This window comes from Meleagris gallopavo, chromosome 21, assembly GCF_000146605.3.
Source record: "Meleagris gallopavo isolate NT-WF06-2002-E0010 breed Aviagen turkey brand Nicholas breeding stock chromosome 21, Turkey_5.1, whole genome shotgun sequence".
NCBI classification, from domain to species: Eukaryota; Metazoa; Chordata; class Aves; order Galliformes; family Phasianidae; genus Meleagris; species Meleagris gallopavo.
This window is the reverse complement of record NC_015031.2, coordinates 2,370,224-2,389,108: the sequence shown is the minus strand read 5'-3', so window position 1 is coordinate 2,389,108 and position 18,885 is coordinate 2,370,224. Positions and strand designations below refer to the sequence as shown.

At 46.0% G+C, this 18,885-nt stretch overlaps 1 protein-coding gene across 3 annotated transcripts in view; it reads right to left on the bottom strand.

The window, feature by feature from the left end:
* The window catches only part of CAMKK1 (calcium/calmodulin dependent protein kinase kinase 1), a 52,375-nt gene extending 38,454 nt beyond the window's left edge, over nucleotides 1-13,921 (bottom strand). The window contains exons 1-2 of one of the 3 annotated variants that reach the window (XM_010721802.3): nucleotides 13,839-13,921; nucleotides 4,963-5,519 (exon numbers count right to left, since the gene is read on the bottom strand). In XM_010721802.3, the coding sequence (XP_010720104.1) occupies nucleotides 4,963-5,418 (456 nt within the window). In that variant the 5' untranslated portion in view covers nucleotides 5,419-5,519; nucleotides 13,839-13,921. Of the gene's footprint in view, nucleotides 1-4,962; nucleotides 5,520-9,597; nucleotides 9,622-13,838 lie in introns of those variants that run through there. The other 2 variants (XM_003211680.4, XM_019621915.2) reach the window with 2 other exon arrangements.
* Nucleotides 13,922-18,885: the final 4,964 nt, after the last annotated feature.

Below are 18,885 nucleotides of genomic sequence, written 5' to 3'. Positions count from 1 at the left end.
CTAAATGAAAATAAAAGCCAGACAAGGGGCATCAGGGGCAGCAACGGATATAACTTACAAAGCTGTTAAGGGACAGAGAAGGATCCACAGGAAGCTCAGCGCTCATAAGAAGATAAGAAAAACAAATGATGTTTAAACATCATCCAACAAGTGCAGAAGTTGCAGCCCAGCACTGTGACTGGCTGTGGCTGTGCAGAACACCAAGGCTGAGCACCTCCACCTGAGTTCACCCACTCCAAACCCCAGATCTGAACGCAGCATGCCAGGCATTTGCTGAATCCCTGGCAGAGCTCCTTTGGAGAGCAGCTAGAAGAATAAAGACATCTTTTTCCAGACTTTCTCTCAAAGCCTGCTGGCATGGCTAATGGCTTTAGATTTCCTCAGTACATAACATGACAGCTGAGCTTCCCACGCACCTCTTACTGAGGCAAGAGTGAGGAGGCTGAGGGCACTGGGATGGAGGCAGCCCCTCTGCAACTGTGGCTTTGTGCCTTCTCCTCCTCCCAGCCATACCTTTAAAATGAGCTTCAGGTAAATTGGAAATGTAACTTTTAAATAAAGGCTAATTAGTCCTAGGAAAAGAAATTAGGAGTGTCAGTGGGGAATTCTTCTTTGAAGGAACGTTTTACAAGCATCTTTGATCTTTTCAGTAGAACTCCAGCTCGAGCACTGCAGCAAGACTTGTACAAGAAAGAAGTTGGGACCTGCAGGGTTGGAGAGGGAAGTGCTTCAGCTCACCCAGAGCCTCAGTTCCCATTGCTCCTCTGGTCCTAGAGGATTTATCTCTGTGTAAGGCAAGGAAATCACAGCCTTGCGAAGAGAATCAGGCAGCTCCCAAGCATTTGAAGAGTGCAAAACCTGAGTCAGCCCAACACCAGAGCACAGCCTCTCCCACCTCCTGACACCGGCTGCTTCCAACCAGTCAAACAGACAAGCAAGAGGCCTGATGTAAAAGCAAGAAAAGCAAGAGTAGAAAAGAAAGCCATTATTTATTGTCTGTGCCTCTGGGGTGAGCTGTGGACACTGAGCACAGGAAAACACCCTGTCAGCTCAACCCCCACCCTTGTGCTCAGGTCAGCAGCAGCTCTGAGAAGGGGAGGCACGCTGACCTGACTTCATCCTTTGCACTCCTGCTCAAGCATGCTTGGCATTAGTCCCTACCAGGCTGAGCTGGGCCACCCCTGCAGCACAGAGCCAGAGCATCCTGCTGGTCCCAAAGGGAAATACCATGCAAACACAGGGGCTGGGATGACCACACTGGGTTGCCAGGCATGGGTGGATCCACGGTAAAGAGAGGAATGATGGTTCAGATAATCAGCAGATTGGATAAGTATAAAGAAACTAACAGTGCTGGCGAGTCTGGGGAAAGAGAAATCTTTGATTCTCCATCTAGCTACCCTCCAAATGAAACTTTTCTCAGCTACCTCAAAAGGTTGATTAGGGATGGCAAAATAAAAACAGCATCGCATTTTCAAGTGTGACTTCCCAGCAAGCAGCACATCCACCCTGGCACAGACACAAGCCCTGCAATTTAGGTGGGACAAGCTCTGTCAAACCCAGCAACAAGATCACCATTGGTCTGTATGAACCTGTTTGCTGTTTCCCCCTTTCCCTGGCACACACAAGTGCCAGAGCATCATCCGTGAAGCAAAGCAGAAGGTGCTTTGAGAACTCTATGGAAAGCTCTCTCCTCCTGCCACGCTGCCAGTACCAAGCAGGAATTGGTATTTGTGCTCACACCAATGAGCTACATGTGCCTGTGACCTAAATTCTTGGGCCTGTAGTTCAATTCTGCAGCTATGCACCTTTAACAGCTTCAGTTTAATAACTTCTGTGCCGTAGCTAAAGGCAAAGCCATTCCTCTGTTAGAGCAAAGAGCTGGTGAGAGAAGCAAGAATGCTACCAGCCCTACAGGCACTCCCATAGGGGAACATGATGCTGGAAGGACCTTCTCAGACAACAGTCCACACAGAGCTTTAGAGCGGAGAGGAACAAGCAGGGAATCTATCTCACACCCCATGCTTTGAAAATTATGAATTTATCAAAGATGTGACAGACTGGGTTACACAGTACACAGTAACAGTGTCAGGGGAACAGAATGGGCTACTTCTCATGCAGAGATAATACTGCAGATCCAGATTTGTCAGCAGAAACTCAAGACACCAGGCAGCTATCAATACTTCGTCCCAGGGCAATCAACTAATTGGCAGTCTAATTGCCAAACGACAACAAGCCCTGGCTCTGTTTCAGCCCTACCAGCCCAGGAGTCACTGCCTTCCTCAGTCCTCACAAGCTATCCCCCTCCAAAGGCATGTGCTGGCAGCAGGGTACCAGGGATGGAGCTGTCAGTGCCCATACTGCCTGCTGCAGCTTCAGCTCTCAGCCCTCAGATCTCTGAGTATCAGTTTTCCTCCCAGCCTGTGAGCATAAAGCTCAGTGGCATCACTGAGTGAACACAAGTCCTTCATAATTCAGAGGAGAACAGAAAATTCTCATCTGTCACATGCCCTTATGCAGCCTCCCCAGAGCATGTTTCTCCATTACTTCTCCAGATGAAAGATACATTGCTCCCAGCATCACTGGAGAGGGAAAGCATTTTCAATTCGAGATCATTATCGGCATAACAAAGGAAATTTTGATATACAGCTGTGCCATCCATCTTGGCTCCTGACGGATGATGCCTGCACATGTACCTCTGATAAAGCCTCAATGCTCATAAACTTCATCTTCATGCAGACTGCAAGCTATGCAGGAAGTGACTGTGAGCCAAAGCTATGGGTGTCCTGGCACTGGGAAGGCACCGAGTGCTGGCACCAAGTACTCAGTGCAAAGAGAAAGGAGCAACTCAAAGGCTTTAAACAGGTGAGAGAGTGGTCACGCCTGTGCTCAGCCTCAAACTTACCTCACATACAACCTGCATCTTTCCAGTCCTTTTGCTGTTTCTTACTGGATACAGACAGCAGCCCTGTGAGCAGTACTGTCAAAACATTGTTCCTAAGGGCCCTGCTGAGGGAGCAAGCACTCACAGCTCTCACCTGACCTCCCCTTCCATCTGCTACTGCAGCAATTCCCTGTTAATACAAATGTTTTTAATGAACACAGCTCTGTTAAGCATCTCAGCTGCACTGCAGCAAGGCTCTAAGCAGTTACAGCAAGTGACCATTATAAACACAGATGTCTGACAGATTGCTGTTGGAGCAGGGAAATGAAGGACTGCGCAGTCGCATTTCAAACTGAACACTTCCTGTCCCAAGGAATTGCTCCCTGAGATGCAAATACTGCGAGAGGGAACTGAGTATTCTCGATTTCTTTTCAGACTGGAGAGTGCTAGAATTGCACTTGACTGCAGGTACTCAGAAGCAGATTCCAGACCATCCCTACTCTTGGCGCAGACAAAGCACTGCAGGAGGGCAGAGCTGGCACACCAGTCACACGCATTTCCAAGAGTCAGCTCCTCTCACTCCCACATCTCCAATTAAAGCACGTGGCTGTTGTCAAAGAAGTTGCAACCTCTGCAGTTCATTTCGTGCAGATATTCACTTATCAGCCATGACCACCTCACAGCTAACATGACTTGCAAAAATCCCCAGCAGATAGTGGCTGATTTGCATGTGCACCAACCCTATCAGAGCTACAGGAGGAAAATACCTGCTTTTCAGAAGGAAGCACTGAGCCACACGTGTTAAGCTCCAGACTGAAATTCCAGTGATTTTGCTCACATAGTACACAGGGCAGGACAAGAATGAGTTTTAGGCATTAGAGCAGGGAGTAGCATAACACCCAAGAACAATGCAGGCTCCACAAAGCAGACATTCCCTTTCTGGTACTCCAGTCAGCTCTTCATACTTAAAAATGTTCCTAGCCAGTAGCATTTAAGGAAGCATTCTTTGTTTAAAAAAAAAACCAAACCCATCTATTTATTCTACTTTTACCACGTTCAGCTTTCAAATAAAGTCTTGCTGAAGTTTCAGTTTGATCTATACCCACTTCCTCACAGGCTCTGCTGCACCATGCATATGACAGCTGCAAATTGCTGCATACTTGGTGTCCTGTGTCTTTGGTGTGACAAGGCAGCAGAGCCCCTCTCTGCTCCCTGTCCTCCCCAGTAACTCACATCACGGCATGCACACCAGTAGCTTAGCTAGAAAGAAAAGCTCAAACAGCCATCCTGATCTTTTTTTCCTGGGATAGCAGACAGGACAGCCTTCCCCACCAGCACTACAGCCCTGCATGACACAGGGAGCTATAACCAGCAGCCACTTCCATCGATGGGCTTGACCAGAAGCAGTGTGTCACACCTTTGGGACATGTCTGAGCCCAGCTCTAATACCAGGAGAGGAACTGCAAGACAGGGCAGGAAGGACTGCAGCTACCCAGAGAAATTCATCTGAAGGGGAAGGAGTCATGGCCCTCAGTTACCACCGCTGTTACAAATCCATACAAATACTTTAAAGACAAAAGAAAATCCTGATAAGCATAGAAAATGCCAGTGCATTTAAGCTCTTTATAAAATTAAGTTGTGCCTTCAATAATGCCCAAACACAAAAGGAGATGTATAAACTTCAGAAGTGTAAATCCATGAAATACCAGCAGGAAAGCTGCTGTAATTGATAAACTCCCGAAGGGCACGCGTGCAGGGACACAGAAAACAAATGCAGTTGGTCTCAGCCCATTTTCTGAACAGCCTTACAGGCCTTCTGCACGCTACCACCACGTAAGTGGGAGTCCCAGTCTGTTAGCAGGACTACTTCAGGCAGGTGAGGGCTGAAGGATCCCTATTTCAGCTTTAGGGGAAGGACATGAAGGTGATAAGCCATTCCACGTGAACATAATATTCCTGGTTTTGAGAATCTTAGAAAAACACTGCTTTCAGATTTACTATTTTGAAAGACTACAAACTCTCATTGCCAGTGAAGACGTATCCCACCTCAACAGCACAGTTAAAGTAGAGGACACACCTACCTCAGCATCTGAGATGGAGACTCGATTGGACTCTATCGTTGGCCTCCGCATTATACGAGGCGATGGCCCTGTGGCATAATGACCAAAACCCGGAGTGTTGCTCGATGCCAAATGACTTCCTGATGATCTTTCCTGAAGAGACAACTTCCTACTTGATAGCACAGGTCTAGCAAGAGGTCTCTTGGAAGTGTGCCCACAGTGAGCATTGTCTGGTTGTTGGGAGAGCAGGAATTCATTCGTTTCCACGTCACTGTTGACTCCATTTCTTTGGATGTCTTTTACATTATCAGAAAAGACAGTGTCATTTTCTTCAGTGGTGTCTTCCCCATTTTGGTCACTTCTGTCTGGGTGAACAGACACATCTATGGCCGCCACCCGCTCTGCCAGTTCAGCCTGTGCGTCTTGGAAGCCTGTGTCATTGTCTTCGGCCACAACATCTGTTGGAGAGTCCTCCATCACTGCGTGCTGCCCACGAAGTCTCAGATGGGACTGCAGGGAGCTGGAATTCTAGCACTCACAGAGAGAGTATGGCATGACTGGATGTCTCCTCAAAATATCTAGAAGGAAACACAGAGAGGTGAGTGGCAATGTCTACTCAGCACAACATAATCAAGACATTCACCTGTGACTCCTTTCATCCAGAAAGGATATGAAGACAAAACTCCAGCAGTCTGTCAACAAACAGCAAGCAGCCACCCAGAAGGAAAGGCAGCACCAACAGTAAGCTAGATATAAAATTTGTACTGGTGATAAAGACGAGATTATATCTGTGCACAAGAAGTAACGCAGATAAAGGGAACTTCTCTTTCTGCAGTTAAAGTCAGCCTAAGTTCACAAGGAAGTGAAGAAGTATGGCTTCTCAACAAGCCAAGGGTTAAGGGTCAAACTTTCAGCCTCTTGAATTCTTATTTGCAGGGTAGAAGAACTTCCTGTACGTATCCAAACCCAACATGCAGAACAACAAACCCACAGCCATTCAGGACTCCACAGTAGGCTCTTGGTCGCCCTGTATGGCCCCACAGTACCACAGAACAGCTTGGAAGCCAGCCTACAGCCGGCAACTCGCTGCTGGTAGTTTAAGCAACTTATTCAACAGCAAAGGAAGAATTTGAGTTGTTCTCTGGGGCTTCCTCTGGACTCCCACAGTTGCAGCCTATGTGAAAGCATGCGTCATCCTCATTGCCCACCACGTATAAAAGCTACACTGAGATGCAAATCAACAAGGCTTAATGATTATCAGCATGTGGGAATTGGCTTTTCCTTTGGAAAAGACCTACGAAATGAAAATGTAACACAAAGCAATAACTGCTGAATAAAATTCACTGTTTCCTGCATGTTAATTTCAGTCTCAATTTAAACCAGAGTTCAGTCTTCCCAGTGTGGTCCAGAGCAGGAAATGATCCCCTGCAGCATGTCTGTCAACTCTTAATCACTTCTAAAGATGTGCTGCTGCCAGATGCATCATTTGATCACCGTTTTTGGGGAGAATCTAAAGAGCATTAGTCACAGAATCCTGGATTACATCCAGAGAACTACACAACTTTACTGAAGGCTTAACATGGAGATATTGCGACCTTTGGCTCTCTACATGCAAAGCAACCACAGAAGCTGGATGTCACTCACAATGCCTTGTTTTCATGGTCACTACACTTAATTTACAGGAGGAACAGGTGGGCTGAGTGAGTTCAAAAAGCCCCATCCAGCCACCAGCCTGGGAACACAGGTGACCTCCCCAAGAAGCATGGAGCAGAAGTTGAGCCTGGCTTGAAGCTTCCCAGAGATGTTCAGTGAAACTGCAGCCGAATGCTGCTGCAAAGAGCAACAACCTCCAGGTCTGCTGCAGAAGCACAGCAGACAAAGATAAGCAAATCTTTTATGTCAGTAGAGAAACCTGAGAAAGATCTGGATGGCAGATTTAACCCTAGGTTACGGGCCAACCACAGGGAGAACATGCTGTGCACTGAATGTCACAGGAAGGAAACATCCAAATCCAACACATCCTTCACCACAGGCCTGCTGTTCACCTCCTTCCCCTCCCTGGTATAATCTTCCCCCATTGCCTGCCTTTCCTGCAGGCATGTTTGAAATAAACTGACAGAAACGTCAGTCACTCAGAACAGTAATGAAATGATGAAATCAACTTTAAAAGCTTCTATTAAAACTATATTTAAACCCTTCAATCCCAAAGCACAGATCCCTTCTGGAGCAGGAGGCAGGCAGTAGGGGTGACTTGCAGCAGAAGGGAAAGGAGTGCAGGGCTCCAGCACAAAGCCACAGGCAAACCAGCACTACATCCCCTTTGCTAGACCTCCCTGCTCTCTCTAACCCCAATTCACATTCACCTGCATTAAGCCTCACTAATTTGTCCTTACTAACAAGCTTCATGGTGGAGAGCCAGCTGCAGCCTGGAGCTGGCTCAGCAATGAACCTTGTCCTCCGAAGTGCGTTTGCATGAAACCTGTGGAGGATTTGTTGTCTGCAATGCAGGCAGGGTTTACTTTTGCAAAGTTTCTGGCCTGACTTAGGAACACTGAGCAATCTCACAGCACAAAAAACTCAGGAAAAAAGACAATTATTTATTTCTACCAGGCAAAATTAATGGTGGATTTGCACAGTTCGTCAGGCTGTAACACATCTGCACCTCGTTGCAGCAGGAAATCCCAGTGAAACACACACACACACAACTACCTCCTTAGGGCTCCTGCTGCAGCTCTGTGTCTGAGGCTCCTCGCAGGCTCACCAGTCTGATCCCAAACAACACCGACCACCTGCTGCAGATCAGAGGATTCTGCTGCAGACAGGAACTAAAGCTGCAAACAAGCTTATATGAGCAGAATTAATTTCCTTACACATATCTTATTTACCATTTTTCCCCTTAGCTATTCCTCTCCTGCAGGGAGACTGTGACTTCACTGGTGTTTTCTGCAGTCTATTTATCAAATAGCTGCACACGTTTCCCAAATTATTCCCAGGCAGCGAGCAGACCGTGGCAGAAAATATGTTTTTAAAAGGAGTGTGATTCTGGAAAAAAATCTCTCTGTATTGTAAGAGAGATAGGTGAACTTAATTTTGCTGCTCCATAAAGTATTTCAAAGCACTGTCTGAAAAATAGAAGTTGTAAACATAGTTTACTGCTTGGTCCTTCCATACGGTTAACTAGAAATGTTCTTACAGAAAGGACCAGGAGGTTACAAGGCCCTGGGCTCAGCACATCCAGCTTCATTTCCTGACTTTGCCACAGGCTGCCCAGAAAAATGACTTTACAGCTTCATCCATCACAGTTTCCAGGGTAAAATTATTATACTGCCCTCAGCCCACCTCATCCCTCTTCCCCTTTTTTGTCTGAGAATGTATTTGCCCTGTGCAAAGGAAATAAGGAGCCTTTGTAGATCACAGCGAAGCATAACTACAAGCATTTGCAAGCAAATCATTCAGGCAGCAATTTAGCTGCTGCTCAGTGCTGGAGATCTCTTCAAGTGCCTGAGGTTGGTGTCCTCTGTGCCAGCTCAGGACTGGCAGGGACACCTGTGCGTCCCCATTTGAAGGCCAACTCTTTGGTGCCTCTTGATCTCACAAGACCCACAGGCACTTCCACAGAGAGAGTGTCCAAAGCTCATGGGTCGTTTAGTCTGCTCCTTTAATATACAACAGCAAGATCAGGAATCAGGGCAAGTTTTCTAAGCAGTGCAGACAGCTGTGTGCTGGGACAGGCCACCTGCAGAGGCGATGTCACCTCCATGACCAGCATCTTTCAGGTCAGTACCCAACACTGCCAGGCCTTCTGCCCTACCCTGGGCCACAGTTGGCTGCACAGGCTCTCGTGGCTCCAGCCAGCCCTACTTTGTGCTGCATTTCCCTTCAGATACTCCTCCACAGCAGCGCAGAATTAATAACCTGCTCTGGCTGCTGTCAATCAGAGCCAGAAACTCCCCCTAAGGAGAGAAGCAGCAAGTCCTAGAGTGGGCTGCCAAGTCCAGAACAGCTCATCAAATGACATTTTTGAAATATTAGGTCAGTAAGTTCCTTGCAGAGCCTGAGCTGTCTCTCCACACCAAAGAACACAGCCTGTGACTATTTCCATACCAGAGTCTCCCCTGCACTCCCTTTTCTGCATCTGAGTCTGCAGGACCTACCTGAGCAAAGCCCACTGCCCCGATACCAGGGAGATGCTCCACACACACCACCCTGATGCCATCAGCCTCTCACACCTGGACAAGGCCCACACCCAGAGTCCAAGCAGCTGGCTCAGACATCTTCAGCCTAGAGAAGCTGAAGGTGAACTCAGTCTGAGCTGCCATGTGAGACACATAAGTCCCCGGTGGGCTGTTTCACATGCCTCTCTGTACCTGAGAGAACCACCTTCAGGCACCCACTGGCTGAGTGGTGTGGTTCAGATGGAGCAGCAAATTGCTATGAGGAGATACAGCTCTGTGAAGCCAAAGAAAAAAAAAAAGTAAATCTCTGCAACCCTTGCAGAGATAATCAAGACAGATGGATACCAGACCAGCCACTCAGACTATGTTCCTGTTGGGAAAAGGGTAAGCTGCTGTCAGTACAGACTCCCAGCCAGAACCAGGAGACATCACTACAACCCAAATAATAAATAAGAACATAGTGTTTGAGCTTTTTACATACATGCCATACACGTGCTTCATTCTGTGCCTTTCAAGGCTCCTGTGTCACAGCACAGACAATCATATCTTGCTGAGAATCCACTCAATCCTGCTATAATAATTCTAGTCTATTTTCCTCTTCTCTCCACAATTCTTGGCAGCGAGCCTGGTTGTTGTGGCACAGCTGAAAATTAGATCATAAAAGAGAGGAGCTTTGATTACTTCTGTGAAGCTCCTAGCACAGCTTCAAATGTAACTGCTGAATGACAAAAAAAACAACACAGTATTTCTGCAATTCAAGTGTTGTGTGAGAAGTCTGAGAAGTGAGATCCAGGCACCTGCCCTGCCACATTTCCCAAATGACAAACAAACATCTCCTGGCCACATTCCTTCTTCTGGAAAATCCATCACCTCTGTGTCCTTTGTGTTAGTGCCTGTGTGCCTTAACAAGGCAGGGTGTTTCCAAAAGGCATTTTAGGATCAGTTCAGCCCCGGAGCTACAAATGATGAGCACGACACACTGCTCCATCCCTGACCTTCTCTTCTTCACTCCCTCCTGTTGCTTCTCTGCTCCTGGTGCAAGGTATGTATGCAGACATCAGACAGCAGGATTGAGCTCAGCAGCAGCTTCCTGACACTATATAAAAATATTCCTTTGGACCAGAAGCACAATGATATCAGTGTTACAGTAATTAGCAGCACATTTTAACTATGTTTTGAAACTAAATAGGATGCTGAACTAAAAGCTCCAGTCTACCAGCCACAGCATGAGAGATAACAACCACCTCATGCACAGGGTACTGAGCTCAGGAAGTTTTACAAAAGATTTTACCAACTGCATTATATTTCATCACTCCATGTTCTAATTATACGATTAAATAAATTTGCATAAGCAGATGCAATTACACTAATTGCATATATAAGCAATAATCAACCAAAAATTACTCTGAAGACAAAGTTTCTACTTAAGGAAATTCCTGTAACAAGAAACACTTAGGAGTGCCAAATCCATCTAAGAGTGATATCAGAATACAAAATAATCCAGATAATGCTGGTAAAATAGGAGCCAAGCCAAGGACATGATTTTACTGGGTGCAGCAACACTTTCACATTTTAACCATGACGTTGGTGGGAACAGCACTAAGAAATCACAGAGGACTCATGCTATTCTACATTCTGGCCATGCTGTAAGCATTTTCATGCAGCAGGTTTGGCTGCTGTGTTTTGTAGCAGACAGAGGTTCAGTAACACTGGTTATCAGACTGATTCTAGACTGTATTTGTTTCTGCTCAAGTCTTTTAAAGCTGTTTATCAGTGTAGGAGCATCGGTAAAAGTGGTTTTACTTTGCAAGTTACAGCCAAGACGATGCAGGGAATGGTCAGTGAGAGTGACTCAGCCCACACAGCTGCAGAACAAACACTTCCACTCACCATCTCTATAGCATCCCCAGAGTGACCGCACACCTGGCACATCCCAACACCCACACCATCCCTGCAGACAACCTGAGCTCAGATTATAACAAATCCCATTTGCCCTTGTGACAAATGACATAAAAGACTTGCAGGGAAAGGATCCTAGCTGCTGAACCAGGCTGATGTTAGCCACAGACACTGGCTAGGAAGGACAGAGGTGACAGTGTGGGGGAAGAGCAATGAGTCTGGTTACAGTGGATGGCCAAGCAGATGTCCCAGCACATCCCTGACCACATGGAATGGTCTACCTTACCCCCAAAAGACCCTGCAGACATTAGCATGGAAGAATTGGACTTCATATAATTGGCACACAGTCTGAAGAATATGTGAACCACGAGTTTGATATTGGAGGAGAGACCTGGCTTCCAAAGCTGCTCCTGTGCATGTTCCTGTCCTGCACTCAACCAACACTGACCTCGACATCAGAACCTGCACACCCCAATCCTTTCTTCCAAAAGCCATAAAGAGCACAGGGTGAAGGGTCAGTGCAGAATTTGTTCAACTCAGGACAGGACTTTTGGAGCTGAAGCTGAGCAGGGAGGAGGAAGTGTCATTGTTATTGCCACTTGCTCAGCTGAAAGGCAGCAGGATTCCCTGGTGAGGGGGCAGCAGTGGCAGGGAGCACAGCTTGCTGGAGGTGGCATTTAAACAGCCAGAGAGGGGGTGCTTCAAAAACTTAACCAAGAGTGTCAAACTACATGAAGTTTGAAAGAGTTAGGTTATTTTAAAAGTATTAATGAACGAGGCAGTAGCCAGACCTAACTGATTCATGAACAAAATAACTACCACAGTTAGGGAGTCTTAAATATTTAGGGTCTTCATTCCAATAACGACTTCTCAAATATCTCTTCCCTGTGAAGGTAAATGGCAGGTTAAAGAAAGAAGCTGTTCTACAGGAAAGAATTAGACTTAGATGAGCCATCTGCTGCTGCAATCCACGATGATATCTCAAAACTGCCAAAGAGGAAGATGCAGTGAAGCTGAAATGAAGAATTCAAGAGGAGCTGAACAGCAGATCAGTCTCCACAGGTGAGGTCTATCTCTCTACAATGGCAAAATCCTCTTTGATCTCATGGAAGCAGAACCGAGCACAAATCAAACCTGTCTCTAAAACCCTGCAATTGCTAAAAGCACTTTTGGGTGACTGTACAGAAAAGCAGGACGCAGCTGGTGAAAATGGGCCCAAGGCATGAGCAAGCAAACTATGGAAAGCATTTCACGTAGCATGGAGAGAAAGGAAGGAGGGGAATAAGAGAAACAGAACCAAAAATGGAGTTCTCTTTATTGCAGTTTGTGTATATTGCTTCTTGATTGCACCACTGAGATGAATCCAGATGTCTTCTTTCTATATCCTCCTGAGGCATTTAGACACATGGAGAACATCTCCTCGAGCCTTCTCTTTTCCAGGCTGAACAATCACAGCTGTCTCATCTCCTCCTCACCCAAGCCTACAACTCACCTTTGTGTCCTTTCACTGGACAACAGGTCCATGTTTTCTCTCTCTCTCTTTGCCTGTCTTGCACAGCCAACGGCTATTTGCAAAAGTGCACTCATCTCACTATACTGTTTGGGCCCTCGTTTACAGCAACACTGGGTAAAAATAAAGCTTTTGAAGGCATATATAGGTCCCACACTCCTACACCAAAGGAGAAGTGATCCCTGTCCCCCTGGTCTGTGTAACAGAGCAGTAGATTATCCCACAGCAAAGACCCCCCCACTCTTATCATTGCCAACTGGAAAGGCATGGGACGAGCACTGCAGGGAAATTTTCTTGCCAGGCTTGAGTTTCCTCTTTCCAGTGAGCTGTCAAGTTTGGCTAGATCACTTTTCAGAGAAAAAAAGATGCATAAATATGCATAAATAAGTTGTTGTGCAAGCAAAGTAACCAAGGTAGCTTGCTTGCCTCCAGGCTGTTCTCTCATCTCAGTGGATGCCAAGATCAGGGAGCGTATGCCCACAAGGGCACCTGATGGGACTGGAGCCTTCTTCCAGCCCTCTCCTCTACCTGCTGCTAACGTTCACCACATCTTCAGGAATCTCAAATCTCCTAAGGTTCCTCCTCTACCCAACTGAATTGAAAAGCTGCAGAGAAAAGGAGCAGAGAAAAAAACATACCACTCTTCTCACACCAGTGTGAGTGTACAGAAGTCTTAGTTAAAAAAAAACAAAACAGGTTAAGCTGCATTGCTTTGATTTCTTTTGTCTCAAACCTGCTCCAGTTACAAGCAAACCAAAGGGTTTCCTAACCACAAATGCCAGCTCAGCTGCAACTGTATTTCTATCAGAATTCCCCTGCCTGGAACAGATTCCGTAGTAAGGCCCTGCGAGTCTGAGCAGTATTCTGTTTCCTTGGCTGAGCCTGCAATGTACACTGGTGAAATAAATAAACAGGAAGGAGGGAAGAAGCAACCCAAGAGTGAGCAGACAGGCTTCTTTTCCAAAAGTGCTGTCTGAGCTTACCACTGCATGCTGGCAGCCAGCACAGACAGCCTGCACACTTCCAGGCTACTTCTTTCTTCCTCTCTAACTTACTGCTTTCTGCAGTCTATTTCCCAGGCTCAGCTGAGGAGGTGGGTGCCTGCCTGCCTACTTCCTCCCCCATCAACATCTTGCTGTACCAACTGCCATGGCTTAATCTGCTTTTGAGATGCTCATGAATGCTCAGACTTCCTAGTGCTGCACAATATGGAGGAATTTAATTATATAAAAGCAAATCATCCCAGAACAACAGTGGTGTCATTTAGGAACATCAAAGTGGAATTGGGGAAAGTGCACATAAAGTGTACATACCAACACAGCAGCCAAGTAACTCAGCTTCCAATGTTTGCCAGCCCCACATCTTCCAGCACAGACAGCCTGTTTTTTAAAAAGCATCCACAATAAATTGAAAAAGCCACCAGACAGAACAAGTTCACATTTTTACACGCTGGTCTTAAAAGGTTTATCTTCCTCTCAGCCAGGGAAAAAGCTTTCAGCTTTGAGAGATCTGAAGGAATACTGAGTCGCTCAGTTCTGTAAGAAAATCTGCACTGAAGTCTTTCTAGAATTTTAAGAACATAACTTCCCAGCTGTCCTAGGATCACCAATAAAAACGTACAGCAGAGAACACAATAGGCTTTCTTCTTCCCAGCAGTTCAAATATGAGTGGAGATTTCTATTCAAGGTGATCTCTTTGAAGTTTTTACTTAGGGAAATCATCCCACCATATATCTCTCATTGTCCATGGCCTGAAGGTCTTCAGCCCTCTACATCTGCATGACCCAAAGGGAGAGGTCAGGCAATAGAGAACTACACAGAGCAAGACAGAAACAGTGACAGCTATAAATTCAGAACTCAGGTTTTTTTTTTTCTGTATTTCCACACAAGCAACTCCCATCTTCTGATAATCCTCACATCTTTAGAAAGGCCAGGACTTGAAAACACGGTCTCAGTTCCCCTGTGCAAAATCAAAGGCAGAAGTGGAGAGGCGAACAGGTTCCAGGGATCAGACAGCAGAGATCCCACCAGAGTCACAACCAGGTAACCTCCATGGCACCTACAATTGATAGTGCACACACAGCCCATGCTGCTGGGAAATTTAAAGGGTAGCAGGTTTCTCAATTCCTTTGAAGCCGTAAGCTTTAGCTCTTTAAGTCAAATGCACTTTCAAAACCCCAAGGTCAATGACTGGAGATTATCCAGTGAGGCACTAAGCGAGCTGCTCAGCAGAAAGCCGTTCTTTCAAGTCCCTGCAATGCCATTCCAGGAACGTAGGCATTCATCAGAGCACTAAAAAAGGCCTTGAAACACCAAAGTACCAATGAAATTTTCCACAGGCAGTGTGAAAAGGAGTGTGAAAATGCCACCTGGGACACCCAATTCAGCCGTCAGTGATTCTGGTTCTGCACAGCAAGCCCAAGACTGATGACAGCTGCAGCTGGGGTGCCTGCAGCCTTGGGACACCAAAGCAGTGTCCCAGTTTTCTGTGGCTCAGGACAAGCACCACAAGCTACATCCAACCAGCCAGATCCTTTCTAAAGATGTGAATCCATCCTTCAGCACCACCAACTCCACAGATTTGCAGCAGGAAGAACAGGAGAAAGCACATTTTTGGCTATCAAGCAAGCAGGTACCAGAGAAGGATATGGAATAAAGCTGCTTGTACAGAGATGCTCCTTTTCTGAGAGGAGCTGCTTTTGACAGCAGCTTCCTTCACTTGCTGGGCCAACACAGCCATTCTTGTTCTCTAAAGAGCTCAGCAGCCTGAATGCCTGAGCCCTTCTGCAAATTACCTCAAGCCTGCAGCCAGGTTCAGGAAAACCTGAGACACTTCCAGGCTCTCATGAGCCTCCCCTGCAGACACCTTGAGACAAAAGTCAGGAAAGCTCTTAGCCCTCTTACTGGCAGCTGGAAGAAGACGCCTTGGTCCACAGCCCAGGCACGGCTCCTGGCTAAAGAGAGTCATGCTGAGCTACAGAACTGCCACCACGGAAAAAGCAGGGACAGAGCTGACAGTGATGGCAGAATGCAAGGAGCTTTCTTTTTGCAGAGTTGAAATCTACTTCCTTCTGGGGCCATCGTACCTTTCTCATGCACGCAGCAGGCAAAGCTAAAGAACACCACCCTGAAAGCTCCATGAGCCAACAGACCCCAGACCTCTTGTCCTGGGCTCCATCATAGGCAATGCCACTTAAAAAAAACAACCTGAATTTGGCAGTTTGCCTCCAAAGATTAAGGCAAGGGAAAACAAATACAGGTCAAGAGGAGAGGAAGGAAATAAACAGTGAAGTTTAGTAGCAAGCACAGACAGGTGGAAACATAGGATGTGGTTTGCAAATGCAGCCTGACCACTACTTGGCAGTGTGGCCTATCCTAACACCAGCAAGGGAGCACAGAAGAAGATTGAAAGACAACAGCAGCAATACCTGCCTCTGTCAGCTACACAGGTCCCATGAAATGTCCCTGCAGTACGGATCAAGGTATCGCTGGGAGATGAATTATACAGCTCCAGCTACTCAGGTATCCTTCTCTAGTTGCTGAGGAAGAGAAGTCAAATAACAAAACTGCTAACAACACGGAGAAAAAGGAAAGTGTGTTTAAAAGCCTTGCTGGCTCCCAGCCATGGTGTTCAGCACCTTCCAGGATGCATCTCAGAGCAATTAGTCTGAGCACAGCCACCAAGTTTCACCACACACCGCGTGTCTCTGCAATGCAGATAGCAGCTCTACTACAGCAAAACACTTACACGCATATTTGAACTTTAACTACAGTCCCAGGACATCGGAAGGAACAACATTCACATGCATAACACCAAACAACTCAGCCTGAAAAATGTGGAAATAGATTCAAGCAAATGTCTGGATCAATGTGTTTGATCATATCAAAATGAGAGTGCTGCCCATCACAGAGCTGTCCCAGTGCTTCTTTCCCAGGACACACTGAGGTCAACAGTATTTTCTCCCACATTTGCATTTACAGCTGTTCCTTAGGATAGCATAGCAGGACTCATGGTAAAGAAGCATTGGAAATAACTCTCATTACATACACCCCTTTAAATGGGGCTGCCTCTGTCCAGGTTTCCTCACTCTACCTGCACAAGCTGCCCGTGCAAGATGTGACACAACCAACAGCCACCTTGAGCCCTGTGCCCATGTGCAGTGAGTGAAGGTTCACTGTAGCACCAGGGCTCTGGTGCTGGCACTGCCTGTGCCACACACACCACAGCAGCAGGGCTGGGCTGAATCCAAGTCAGCTTGCAGCTGTGCACACAAGATGTGGGGAGAGCGGATGCACATCAAGCATGGGGCAGGAGAGCACTATGGGAAGATCTCACCTGGTTACTCAGATCAGCTACAGTTGGGCTCTAGTCTTCCCATATGCTGAAGATGCTCCAGCAGTTCCTGCCCTGTTTCTTTTGCAGCATCCCACTCCAGCCCTTTACTATTGTATTTGTTTGCTTTACAATTGCTGGAGTCCACAAGACATGTTTCCCCACACCAGGAAACAGGGAGTGAGGTGTTCTCCCATGCACACTAATTGCTTGTTGACATCTGGGAGGCACACACTCTCTTTTGGAAGGGCATACCACAAACACCCAATATCACTAACCAGCCACTTGACAGAAATACAAATAAATCCACACCTGGAGGCAGCTTTTATCTGCAGCTCTATCTGCATTCTCTGCAAGTGAAGTAAACCTCACTTGGAAGGTTTTCTGTGCAGCAACACCAAACAGCTAACATTTGCCTTTATTATTACCATCATTATCATATATTATCTCATAATTATATATTGCCTTTGAGGTTTAGCAATAGTTTTGCAAATTAGTTAGGTCAGAAAACAGAACACAAAGAAACTACTCTTGGAATTAAAAATGCAAAACAAACTGGAGAACATAATGAGGAAGTAATAAATTCCACTTTACTTGAATTCTCTTAAAATGACTGCTGGTGAAGTGGTTCATGTCTGTAACCCAGGAGATCCAACTGAGACAATTACAGAGATCTTAAAACCTCCAGGCCTGTGAATTATTCCCTAATACTTGAAAAAAGACACTCATTAGAAAACTATTCTGGGCTTTCCTTTTACCAGTTGTTAACAGCAAAACTCCATCCTTCAGCTTCCTGTTTTTGAAATTGTAACCTAATGCATTTCTCAGGGAAATCCTCATTTCCATACTACCTGCCACCTGCTGTGACCTATCCACATTCTACAAGTTGCCTATTCACCCAAGGCCAAGAGAGCATTCAGAGAGAGAGGACCTGGAACCAGATGGCCTGGCTTCATTAAAGTCAGTAAGAGAACCCCAGATTTCTGATGACAAATCTCTAGCTACTTTATCTGCCTTTTTATTTTTCCTTTAGCTGAACACACTGTTCTAGAAGTACATCTAATGTCAGAATCTTTTTTTTTTTTTTTTAAATACCATCACCACATCATTCCTGATAGAAAACAAAACATCTGCACCAGAGCTGTGATTAGTGACCTGGTTTCGACAGCCAGTGTATCCTCTTTTTTGATCTCTGACATACTGATAAGAATTTAACCACATCCAGCTCAGCAAAGCCTATACCTAAACTGTCAGCAACACCCCATGTCAGTCCCTGTACAGAGCTCCCACATGGGCTACTACCCAACTGTGCGGGTTGAGTGAGAAGCAGAGGTCACCATGTGCTGCTCAAAGCTTGTCTGGTTGGATGAGAAGTGGCCTTTGTTATGTTTGTTGCATGGCGATTGTGATATTAGAAGGAAGATGAAAGATTGGAGGGAAAAAGGGAAAACCTCAACTTATTTGCTATATATGTAATCCACTGCCAGCTTTATCTAAAGTAACTTGATTTGTTCCCCCAGATTCTCAGATACTCTGTTCACTTGCTTAAACATGCGCACATCTCTGAACAATCAAGTTTAAAGTCAACTTCTTCAATATTCTAGTAAAAGAGAAATGTAGTCACAAACAGAAAGTTGAAAACAGCAAGGCTTTGTCTGCACAGCAATCTCAAGAGTGTTTCAAAGGACAGCTTCCAGCTAAACGCACTTCAATGTACTGCTGGTGGCACAGGAATTTGAGAATAGGACCAGACTTGCACTTACCCAGAATGTGGACACACTCATGTACCCTGAGAATAAAGCCTGAGAAGTCTGACTTGGAAGTATGAATCACTGTGCCTGACCAGGAAACAAACAGCAAAATTAAAGTACTGCTATAAAGCCCAGGCTAAGTTCTTAGGATATATCTTAATTGCCAGACAGAGCTGTTTCAAATTCTGTTTGATGAACCTCCCATCATGTTCTTTCCAACAGCCTTGATTTAACTGCATTATATTCCCTCCCACAATCATTCTTATTTAAGATATTA